The sequence below is a fragment of the Hemitrygon akajei genome, chromosome 13 (assembly GCF_048418815.1).
Source record: "Hemitrygon akajei chromosome 13, sHemAka1.3, whole genome shotgun sequence".
Classification (NCBI taxonomy): Eukaryota; Metazoa; Chordata; class Chondrichthyes; order Myliobatiformes; family Dasyatidae; genus Hemitrygon; species Hemitrygon akajei.
In genome coordinates, this window is record NC_133136.1 from 47,277,667 (window position 1) to 47,290,323 (window position 12,657).

A 12,657-nucleotide genomic window follows, 5' to 3' on the forward strand; every position below is an offset into this window, starting at 1 on the left:
AGGTGGTGATAGATGTTGATCGATAAGGGACACATGGATGATAGAAGAATGGAGAGCTATGTCATAGGAAAGGGTTAGAATGATCTTAGAGTAGGTTAAAATGTCAGCAGAATATCAAGGCCGTAGAGCCTGCATTTATTGTACTGTGCTGTGCTGCTATTTTCTACATCACTACCAATGATATAGGCAAGGAAAATATAGACAAGTGCATGCCGAGAAAGGAATACATGCTCTTAAATACAATACTCCATAAACCTTCAAGAAATAAGAATTGTTATTCTGTAAAGACTTAAGTATGCTTACATGAGTATTTGACTCTGCTCTTTTTGCTGTATAATTATGAGAAGGGAATTTTATGCACGTTATGCATTTATTAAATTGCTGACACCAATAAAGGTAAATACTTACCTTTTCACAAGTTGGACTGTTATCATTTGCATCAAGGACTTTAACTTCAACAACTGCTTTGGCTACTAAAGTACCATCCGTAGCTGTAATGTTTAACAGATAATGATCCTTCTTCTCCCTATCCAAAGGCTTTCTGACATAAACTTTCCATTCGTTCTGAATGTGCTCAATGCCAAACTGTCCCAGAGGATCACCGGCTGAAAATTAATTTCAAATTGCCATTAGAGATCACCGATGTAGTACCTTGTTTATAAACAAAGTGCGCAGCAGAGCCACTGATTAATCATCAGCAGCTGTTAGTAATTTGATCCGATCTGATAAAAATCAAAGGAGAAATTTTGAAGCATATTGGAAACATTTGTGCAGCAGCTGCTGTTGCATAAATTTGTGAGCAGCTAATCTGGTAAGATACCATGGAAGTTTCAGAAATTTCAGAGCAACTGAGCCTAATAAATGAATGTTATTCTGAGAAAGTTTCAGACGGTGAAGCCATGATGAAATGACACAATGGGCCAAGTGGTCTAATTCTGCTTCAATATCTTATGGTCTTGAGGTCATCCAACAAGCCCAGATGTGAAATTTCAGCAAGTTATCTGACTATGAAGAGACTCACTGGCTACTCTAACTTCATGGCCAAGCATAAGCACATCACGATTAGGTTGTGGTGTATGAGGAAACACTGGTAGTTAAGAGTCGTGTTTCACCTTCTTCTACCTAACTCAAATGCAGTAAGGCAACTGTCATCTCATTACAGGTGCCAAAGCAAAGACTGGGTCACCTGGTATACACAGCCAAATGGTATATATGGTTTTAGTTTTACATATTTGCACTCAGTAAAGTCCCAGAAAGGAAAAACTTGATAAATTCCATTGCTTCACTGCACAAAATGTACTTTAGTGAACCAGCGATGAAATTAAAGCAATAAATTCTTCATAGTATCTCCACTCACTTCTAATTTAACATAGAATAAAGCTGGTGGAGAGCACGTTCCCAATTTTAAATTCTAACTACATCACTACAGAGAACACAAGCTAAATTCGTCCTGTAACGTTCACTTGAGATCAGAACAAGGTGAAGAGTTATGTAAAATTGCTTAAACCTGGGGATGCACCATGGATAAAGATACTAAATTAAATAATTTTAATTGGCCATGTGCCTTGCAGATAAGTGTGACAGTTAATAAAGTAACTACAACCATATTACTGCCTGCACAAATGAACTTCACTTCCCATTAAAAATCCTCCGTACAAATCAATTATAATTCATCAGTAACACTATATACACTTTATATCCATCTCAGTAATGTATTCTATTGGAAATGTTCCAATAAGCAACATTTAATAAGTAATCAGAAAAGCCTAACAGGCTGACCGTCACATGATCAATCCAATTTAGCTTTGCCTTCATTGGATAAATATTGATTTCAGTAAAATGCAAATCTAGAATGTAATTACATCAAAATGAGACCAGAACAAAAATAATTTTGTAAAACAGAATCAATAGTTAAGTTAACATGATACCTTTCCAAACTAGTCATGGGGTCAATGGGCCCAAAGTTAAGTACTCCCATGACCATCTGTCCATGCATGATTTTGGCAGCAATTTATGAGAATGTCTAACATATAGTGCAGGAACAAATTACTCCATATTTTCAACACAAATGTTTATTGTTAATCTAAAAGCAGAGTAAAAAATTAAGCAATAAAAAAAAGGTCAGTGGAAAAACAAGCGCTGAGGGGGCATGGGAAGATGAAACAGGAATTAATTTGTTCTGAAAAATTTCAGTTTTGTTTTAAGCTGGTCTAAAGTTTCAAAAAAGCTATTCTAGCATTTATATTTTGTTAAAAGATTTTTTTTAACTAACAGATATGACAGACAAGGGCTTGGAATTTTCTGTAATGACACTGCTAGGATGAACATGGAAAGCATACAGATTTGTTTGCACTGATACCACCTTAATGAAGTGATACCATAACTAACTGGCCAAGTAATTTCAACATACCAGAATAAGCTCAGTGTCAGGCACAGTACAGAAATGGCTAAAAATAACAACTCTAAGGAATTTGATGCAATTTGGACCAGGAAGTGTTTAAAATTGAAATGCATGAGTTGAGCTGAGAATGACTACACCCAGCCCACCACCACTGAAGATGCGCAGCACAAAAACCAAATCATTTTAGTTTCAATGCCTCTGACGATCATAATCCCAGAGCGGTGTAGGATTTATTATTTGGTTACTAATAAAATATACATGTATACTTTGTGATTACAAAACCACAATTACAAAACGCTAATTTCATACAATTTAGACTGCATTTTAAGATGGGGAGCCAACAACATGCTTCAGTCTGAGATAATTAACTTCAGCTGCCCCACACTGAGCAAACCACCTAAAACATTATTGTACAATCGACTAATTTTTCAAACAGACTTTTCTGGCAACACAATTATTTCTCAATTTAAGTTATTAACTACAATTCCTGTGATTGAATGATATGCTTCAACTGACCTCTATAAACATAGAGAGTGAACTAAGGAAACAATTTCTTGACCGATTTTAAATAGGGAAAAGAAACGTGGACAGTATCTCAGCTGTTAACGAGGATCACTGCATACTGTTGAATTCCAGAAAATTACAGAATGCCCTAAATCTCACATCCTGGAATTTCTGCACCATATAATCCGTCAAATTCTTACACATTAAACTAAATGAAAATGTTTCCGAGTTTTGTATAACTGAAGCTGTCAACTTTCATGCAATTATCCTGTTCTTTTGGGAAAAGAGATTTAAATCTATGAATTTAGATTACCCTGTCTGATTATGGCAATTTTCTTCTACAAGAAAGCTACAGTTAGTTTACACATATATTCTCAAAACAAGAGCTAACACCCCATATTGGCACAATATAATCTAGCATAGTTCTCACCTGTAATGTAACAAGTAACTTGTCTATTTACAGCTTCAGTATCAGCATCTGTAGTACTCAGTATAGCAATCACTCCACCAGGAGGGTCATCTTCACTCAGAGTTCCTTTGTACAGCTCAGCAGTAAAGCGCGGGGGATTGTCATTTACATCAGTGACGGTGAGGTCCACTACCGTCGTGGATGACAACTGGACCTGCTCTCCTTGATCAGATGCCACCACGGCGATTCGATACTTTGTCTGCTTCTCATGGTCCAACTCTTTGAGGGTTGTTATCCACCCAGTTTCACTATTAATGGTGAAAAGATCGAGCACGTGATCCAGATCCTGAGATTGAGCTAAGCTGTAGGTCACCTGGCCATTCACTCCAGAATCCAGGTCTGAAGCTTTTACTTGAATTACTGTGGTTCCTTCAGGCATATTTTCCACAACAAAAGCTTCATAAGGATTTGAATCAAAAATGGGCTTATTGTCATTCTCATCTTTCACTTGAATGCTCACATCCACAGAAGAAATAACCTCGTATCCCTCAAAAGGATATTGTGCCAGGACAGTAATCTGGTACCATTTGGTTATTTCATGATCAAGAGTTTTTTCAGTCTTTAATTTCCCGGTATCATGTTCTATAGCAAATATTTCATCCATGTTACTTTCAGGAGTATTTCCCTTCACAAGACTGTAGAACAATGGCTGATCACTTTCTGCTCTGATCAAATCAATCATGGTTCCAACATTTATTTCCTCAGAGATGGCAAATGTGTAGAAAGGTTCTGTAAATACTGGAAGGGGAATTTCTGGGAGAAGTATTCTCACATAGACAGGAACAACAGAATCTAGCTGTGGAATTCCACCATCTTTAACTCTGACAACAAAAGTATAAAAATTATTTTCTAATCCAACTAAGCTTTCTTTGGTGCTGATGACCCCAGTAAATGAATTAATTTGAAAGTTTTCCTCAACATTGTCAGAAGCAGCTTCAATGGCGTAGACGATATCTGCATTGCTACCTTCATCAGCATCAGAAGCTATAATTCTAATGACTGAAGATCCCTTTGGAGCATATGAACCAATGTTTACCTTATATTTTTCAGCTCGGAACTGAGGTACATTATCATTTTCATCGGTGAGTATCACATTAACATTGCAGAAAGCCACTTTGCCGCCACCATCTTTCGCCATGACACTGACAGTGCTCACCTTCTCCACTGGGTTTTCACGATCCAATTTCTCTGAGGTGAAAATCCTTCCTTTCTGATCAACAGAAAATCTATCTCTTGCAAAGTCATTAACAATTGAATAAGTTAAGTTCCCATATATACCAGAATCTTTATCTGTTGCCTTTACTTCAATCAAAAGTGTCCCAATTTCTGAATTTTCAGCCAATTCTACTTCATAATCACTCTGAACAAAAACCGGATTGTGGAAATTAGCAGTCAGAATGTTTACTAGAACTTTTGCTGAGCTTCTGAAAACACCATCAGATACACTTACAGTAAGATTATAAACTGCCTCCAAATTCTGCTTGGGTAGGCTTGCAATAGTAATAATTCCCAACTTGCTATCTATGGCAAAGTTCACCTGATCGTTGCCTGACACAATTGAGTACCGAAGCTTGTCCACATCAGAAGGATCTGCATCAGTGGCCTGCACATGCGTTACAAAGTGTCCCCGCGTTATGGGCTCACTTACTGATGCCTGGTAAAGCAGCTCATTGAACAATGGAGGGTTATCATTCAAATCAGTGACATGCAGAGTCACAATGACATCACTACTAAGTTGGGGCTTTCCATTATCCAAGGCTCGAACAAAGAGATCATACTTCTGAATACGTTCGTAATCCAGCATCCGTGCAGTTAAAATGAGGCCACTGGAGCTATCAATGTGAAAGTATTCAAAGTTTTTGGCCTCATCTTCTACTAATTGGTAGTAGAGGACTTTATTTATTCCGGAATCTGAATCCGTAGCAGTGACCTGAGCCACTGATGTGCCAACCACTGAAGCCTCGGACAGAGTGGCCGTGTACTTCCTCTCTGCAAACACTGGAGGATTATCATTAACATCCTCCACCACAATATCAACAAACACCTCAGAGTATGATCCCGTCAGTGAGTCTGTCGCTCTTATGGTTAATTTGTAAGCAGGATGTGTTTCAAAGTCTAATGCGCTGATGACATTTATAACTCCGGTGTTGAAGTTGATTGTGAACTGATTGAAAGGGTCTCCATCTGCAATACTGTAAATGACACGGGGACCTTCTGGACTATTAGCCTGTACATAGGCAACTGGAGCGTGCAGCTGAATATTCTCAGGTATCTCGATACTGTAGAATGGTTTCTCAAATACAGGCATGGCTTTGTTTATAACCGTGATGGGCACTTCAACTTCTGCAGAAAGTGACACCTCCCCTCCATCTTTCACAACAACAACAACACCATACTCCATATTTGACAGGTTGGGCTCAAAATTCTTCTTTAGGGATATTTCCCCTGATGGTCCTATCTGAAAATGCTCATGATGTTCTTTAAGATAATAAGAAACTTCTCCGTTTTTACCGATATCCTTGTCTATAGCAGTGACCTGGCGAATAACATGGCCTACTTCAGCATCCACTTGGACAATGGCATAATAAGGCAGGTTGACAAAGATTGGAGCATTGTCATTAATGTCTTCAACAGTAACCTTCACAACCACATGAGCCACTCTTGATGGATTTTTTTCTTCACTAACTTCAACCACTACATCAAACACTTCTTGCTCTTCACGATCAAACGGGATTCCGGTAGTTGCAAGAACACCCGACGTGCGGCTTATTTTAAACTTTCTATCAGGATTAAGGATATGGTAAAATAATGGCTCATTCATTTCATTACCCACTGTAGTAATGATGGCTATAGTTTTAACCTCCGTGGTGTTTTCCTTTACAACAGCAGAATATGAACTTTGGGTGAATTTTAGGTTGCTTTCTTTGCTTTCTTTTATATTTATTCGCACTGAAGTTGTACTGGAAAACCTGCCATCACTTGCTCTAACTGTAAGTTCATACCGGCTCCTCAAGTGGGTTGTGTTCTGCACTGAAATAAGTGCTGTCTTTGCATCTATGGAGAACTTCTCACCTATGTTGCCATCGATTATGGAATAAATTAGATCGGCATTTGAATTTGAATCAGCATCAGTGGCGTCTACAACAGTCACCTTCACGCCTTTGTATGTTGGCACAAGAAGGGAGACATCATACAAATCCTGAGCAAAGATGGGAGGGCAATCGTTTACATCAATCACATGAATGGTGACATTTGCGGCATGCTCTGCAAACAATTGTGGATTTCCATTATCGTGCACTTGCACGGTGAAATTGAAAATATTCATCTGCTCATAGTCTAGTTTCTGCACTGCACGAATGGCGCCCGTCCGGGAATCAATAGCAAAATATTTCCGGGCAGATGGCTCGGCAATTTGATAAAATAGGAGAGCATTGGATCCTTCATCAGCATCTGTGGCTTGAATTACCAGTGGAGTACTCTGCTTATTCAGAACAACGCTGTTGACATGGGCAGATTCACTAATGATTCCGACATACTCTGATTCAATGAAAACGGGCACATTGTCGTTTTCATCTCGCAGCTGTATTAAAACGGTGGTGTTAGTAGATAACCTAGCCATATTTGTAGCTTGAATTGTCAGTCGGTATAAAGCCAGTCCCTCGTTGTCAAGTGCCTTCTGGGTAACAATGACTCCTGAGTTAGGGTTGATGTTAAATGCGCCGTCTATATTTCCATCTTTTATTTCATAAACTATAGATGACTGGCTGGATGCAGTTATCAGGATTACAAAACTCCCAATGCTGGCTCCTTCACCTATCTCTGCATAGTACTCCCTTACTGCAAACTTGGGTGCTGCGTTATCAGAAATGGTCACAATGATGCGAACAGCAGTAACAGCACTCATTGGAGCACTTCCTCCATCAGTCGCTTTGACTATCAGTTCATATTGCCTCCAGGTACTGCGATCCAAGCCTTTTGCAACCGTAATAGTACCCAGCACTGGATCGATGGCAAAGCTGTTGCCAACATTTCCTGCAAAAAACAAATAACAGCTTCGTTAAACATATGGGTTTAGAATATTAAGGACCTATTATTATCATTAATTCAACAGCATAATAAATTGAGCTGTGGTCTTAATGGCATATTCAGTAGAGCATTATTCTCCAACCCTAGTACATTTGTTGTTAGAAATTCGTCCAAGTCAGTGGAGTCATGATCATCATACAGTAGTGTCAGCACACTAACACACTCGGCTCTGCCTCCAAAACGTTCCACACGCTTAACTGGAACAAACTTCACAGCAGAATGTAATGCACTATCTCTGCTCTACAGCATGGTTGGTGTTACCAGCTGCAGGGTGTTTTGTTCTTCTACTATTACAGTTCTATTTGCAGTTTGTTGTCTTTTGCAGATGACTTTTGCCCATCCTGCTGGGCACGGACTTTCATGGAATCTATTGGGTTTCTTGGATTTACTGTGTAGGCCCACAAGAAAATGAATTGCAGGGCTGGCTATGGTGACATATATGTACTTGATTATAAATTTGCTTTGAACCTTCAAATGTTGATGACTCATTGACTCAGATATCAGGCATTCAGCAGACTGGGTCCCGTGCCAGCTAATGAGGGACTTGACAATCTTTCCACTCCTTCGTACCCATCTGAACTGTTCTAAATCCTTCGGCTGTCTGCCTGAGAAGCCTGGCAGGCAGAGACAGGGAGAATGGTTAGTGGTGTAGAAATTTCTCTAGAAGCCCCACAATTAAGGTCATTGATAACCATTTAAAACTATCTCCCAAGGGACATCTTGCAAAAGCTTTCAAGAATTACTTATATGGTGGCAAAACTCCAAGAAGAAACTCTTAGCAACAGATATACTGTCCTAACTAAAAATGGAATTTTGGAGAGGGTCTGAAACACTTACATAAAGTTTAACGGCCAGTTGCAGACAAGCAGTTGGATGTACATAACTAATACACAGAGAGTATAATTCCTCACACACTGCTTGCCACAATGCACTTTTAATGGTTGTAAATAGACAGCTCACAATCCAATTTCAAAGGCCTATGCATTTATCACTATCTAGATACCTCTTTGTTAGTAAACTACAGTCTCTATCTTTAAAAATAAACTTCTGACACCGCATTTGAAAGTCATCAAACGTAATTTGCAGCAGACCGGACAAATTCTTCTCAGCTTCAAAGCTCATAACTCTATAGAGCTGATAGGCTGTCATATTCTTAAAAATATTTTTCTTCTTACTCTACTAGACAGATATCAAAGTCATTCATAATTTTTCATTCTTTGTTTTAAAATATACAGTTTGAATTCTGATTTAATACTTCACTATTTGGTAGAAGTTTTCATTTACTGCAAATAGTTTTGCTTTTCCCATAAAATAAAGATCATGCAGAATTCAAACCACTCTAGACATCTAAGGAATGTGTTTACAATATGTTGAAATCAGCATTCACCATATTTTCCCACCCCCAGTATACTGTCTCTTGTATAAAGTACAATGCTGGGAAAATAGAAAAAATGCCTCTATAGGTTAATAATGTGTCAATGAGAAACACTATGAAACAATCTCATTGTTTCTATGGGTCTTGGCGTTCTTTTCCTAATGGAACCAAGTGTAAACTCCCTACACAAAGTCTAGAAGTTAAAGGGAAGTAGCTATCAAGAATCACAGCCCACTATAAAATCAAAACATGAAAATTCTTGTATCCTGACATCACCATGGGAAGGAGGAAGCATGTCAGGGGGCTGGTAGCTGAAATGGAATGGAATGTCTGGCCTACTCTAGACTGTAACTGAAATCTCTGCATACTTTGTTTCCACTCCAATCTCGCATACATGTTTCTGGTCATTGATATGCTTAAGGTTTAACCTTCTTCCAATTTAAGCATTTCTTCCCTAATGATTTTATCTTTCCCAGCAGCTCTCCATTGAATTGCAAAGATTATTCACACCCACTAAATTTCTTTCATTGATTGTTTACTTTCCACTCCTTTCTATAGATTTGCAGTTTTTGTTTATCCTGTTAATTTTGCACCTGAAGTACTAGCCTGTCTTTGTCTTTCGCTGATGCCAAATGAAACAAACATGTCTTGTTTTATGCAGATATCAATAGATTAAAGTGACAAATTAAGGCAAATCATTACCTGACTCAATAGTGTATGTAATTTCTGCATTTCGCCCCTTATCTTTATCCAATGCTGTAACCTGAAGTACTGCTGAGTCAACTGCAGCAGACTCAAACACACGACCGGTGTAGGAAGAGCTGGTAAACCACGGTGCGTGGTCATTGGTATCTTCAATATTAACAGTAACTCTCACATAATTACGCTTGACAGGAACATCTTGATCTCGAACCTTGATGAAACAAAAACATAAGAATTCAATATCCAAGCAATCATTTAACCAACCACCTCTTAACACTTACACTTAAAATCAAAATAGGGTTAAAAATTGTGATATTAGTCAACAGGCTTTTGTTTCCATGATCTTATTTTCAAGTCAATTGTAAAGAAAATCAGGTGAAAAATGAAATGACAATTCTCCATTTTGTGTGTTTATCAATTTCACCACAAATCTGAACCACTGCAGCAAAGACTTTCAAGTGTTAATATATATACAAAACCGGAAAAAAAAGCAAAGGGCAACATTATTATACAAAAGTCAGGATAAATGGAAACGTATGGGACACAAACCCTGCAGTGTTTTTCTGCCTGAGAAATATGCACAAAGATGCAAGGAAGGAATTTCAATGAAAAATAGTGAGGTTATGCAAATCCTGGAAGTTGCATCCTGATTAGAGGGGAAATTCTGCTGCAAATGATTCAGGGGTCTAAATAATATTCTTAATCTGTTCTCCTATTTTCAAGAGAAAAAAAAGATCAAAGAAAACTGGAATGTGAAGCCTAAGATATTAATTTTGGGGAGGGGATGTGGAAGTTGGAAGAAACATAGAAATTGGCGCTATGACAACAGCAACTAAACATATAACTCATTAAATGCATTATGAGCCATCTATGAACCGGTTTAATGAACACCAACAGATCAGTGCTTATGGATTCTGCATTAGTACTCAAAATACCTTCTTCAACTCAGGCAGTCCTTCGAGACTGAGGAAGGCTCAGTTGTACTAGTATGTTCTGCAGTGACTGATGAGATCAGGCTCTTCCACAGATTGGACAAGAGGTGCTTGATAGAGCAGGCAGTTTCTGAGTTGTGTGCTCTATCTGCCAAGTACACAGGGCTTCTGGATACAGGGATTCCCATAATCCAGTGGAGATGTTGCATTTCTCCCAAGGAAGCTTTGATTAGATTCTTGAATGCACATGGATTTCCTTAAATATACATGCACTGACAGTACAGTAACTGAATTGACTATGCATTGGCAACTATCATATTATTACATCCTCTCCTCACAAGACAAGGTGAATCACCAGTTGTGTGCAAAATACACCATGTGAGTGCATCAGTCAGTGTTACCATTATCAATGGAGAATACTGGGGGCAACTCAATAGTCCTCAGCAACACATGATCACACTCACAGGCCAAATGTGTTCATTGCTACCACTACAGAAACTTTTTTATAATCTGAACATTGCTAGGAAAGTAATTAATACTGGATGGATAAATCTATCATTAAATGTATTGATGACTACCAGTAGAGCTGGTTGCTATCAACACTATGGTCTGCTGCTCAGTGTCTGTGCATACTTCACTCACGTTAGAAACTGCATCTGTATGTCGTAAAGTGCTGTTTTAACACATTAGGCAAGCTGTTACAGGTAACCATGGAGGTGGAACTGCAGAACCATAAATCACTGGTGAAGTAAAATGAGTTCCAGACATAGAAAAATATTCCGGTCTCTGGTACTTTGATCCTCCACCCGAATGAGAACCAAGTCCGTCCTTCATTCTGATGACTGCACTCAAACATAATTGATGAAAAGATGAAAAAGGTGCAATGGATATGCTGGAAAAATGTTTACAGAGCATTAGCAGGTATGAAAACTAAAATACAGCCGGACCACATTTAAAGCACATCAAACTCACCATAATAGTAAGAACATGCTGATGCTTGGTTTCATGGTCCAGTTTTTCTGCTGTGAAGAGAACACCAGTAGCAGGATCCAGCCTGAACTTTTTCAGACTTCTTGGATCAGTGCTGCCTTGAAGAGTATAAATCAACTTGTTCTTCTCATCCCTATCACTGGCACTAACTTGCAGAATTACCGTTTCAGGAATTGTGTCTTCCGGAATACTAACTTCATATTCAGATTTGGAAAACTCAGGTCGATGATCATTTGTATCAATAACTTTAATGTATACCTGAAAGGAAGTAGAATTTGATCACTTTAAAATTACTATATTCTTCAATATCTCAAGAAAACCTCACAATCTAATACCAGTTTCATCATTCAAAGCTTTAACACTAATCACTGTTTGTAATGCAGCAAGAGTACAGAATAATTTTATGTTAAAAATGGATAATTGCCACTTGGGTTAAGTATTAAAGGCTGAAATGAGTACTGAAATTACCAAGTTAGAACAGTGTGTTAAAGCAACACATCTGTCTTTGAAGCAAAATATTAATAATTCTCAAAACTATCTGTGCTGATAATGCAGCCACTCCTTATTTTCAATGATGATCCTCAAAAGTTGCAGTCTTGCTCATCTTTGCAATCATTCAACTAACTCCTACTTTCAAGAGCAGTTATAGAGTTGACTGCAATTTGCTTCTTGTCCACCCACTGAAAAGAGCAATAGAAATTACATCTCTCTCAAAATCACAAAAATCTTATAGAAGATCAATTCTGAATTAATTTATTAAGTGCACATGAAGTGTTTAATTTTGCCGACAAAACTACGTATTTTCTCAATTCCTTATTGATAAGATGGCAAGGTAATAAAATGGGCAGAGCTTTAATAACACTTCAGCATTGGAGATTAGTGAGATCTTACGTACATACCGCAGGCTAAAGAATACAAGAACATCATATGATTAAGGGTATAGAATAAGCAGAGGGGGTAAAGGGTTGAAAGATTTGGCATCACCGGAGTGGATCCCTATGAATTAAAGGGCAGAGAAGTTTACCAGCAGCAATGTATGGACATTTGTTTTAGTGAACACAGGGGCTAAAGGGTTGGTGTAGGAGGGAGGGTATAACATTTTTGGATCACTGGGCTCTCTTATAGGGAAGATGGGACCTGTACAGAACGAATCATTTGCACCTGAACTGGAGGGGGACTAATATCCTAGCTGGAAGAT

General features: G+C 38.3%; 1 protein-coding gene across 7 annotated transcripts in view; it reads right to left on the reverse strand.

Annotated features, from left to right (window-relative positions):
- The window catches only part of fat1a (FAT atypical cadherin 1a), a 183,803-nt gene that overhangs the window by 42,923 nt on the left and 128,223 nt on the right, over nt 1–12,657 (reverse strand). For all 7 annotated transcript variants that reach the window (XM_073064547.1, XM_073064549.1, XM_073064552.1 and 4 more), the window contains exons 8-11: nt 11,442–11,717; nt 9,538–9,748; nt 3,336–7,406; nt 409–605 (exon numbers count right to left, since the gene is read on the reverse strand). In XM_073064547.1, the coding sequence (XP_072920648.1) occupies nt 409–605; nt 3,336–7,406; nt 9,538–9,748; nt 11,442–11,717 (4,755 nt within the window). The remainder of the gene's footprint in view (nt 1–408; nt 606–3,335; nt 7,407–9,537; nt 9,749–11,441; nt 11,718–12,657) is intronic.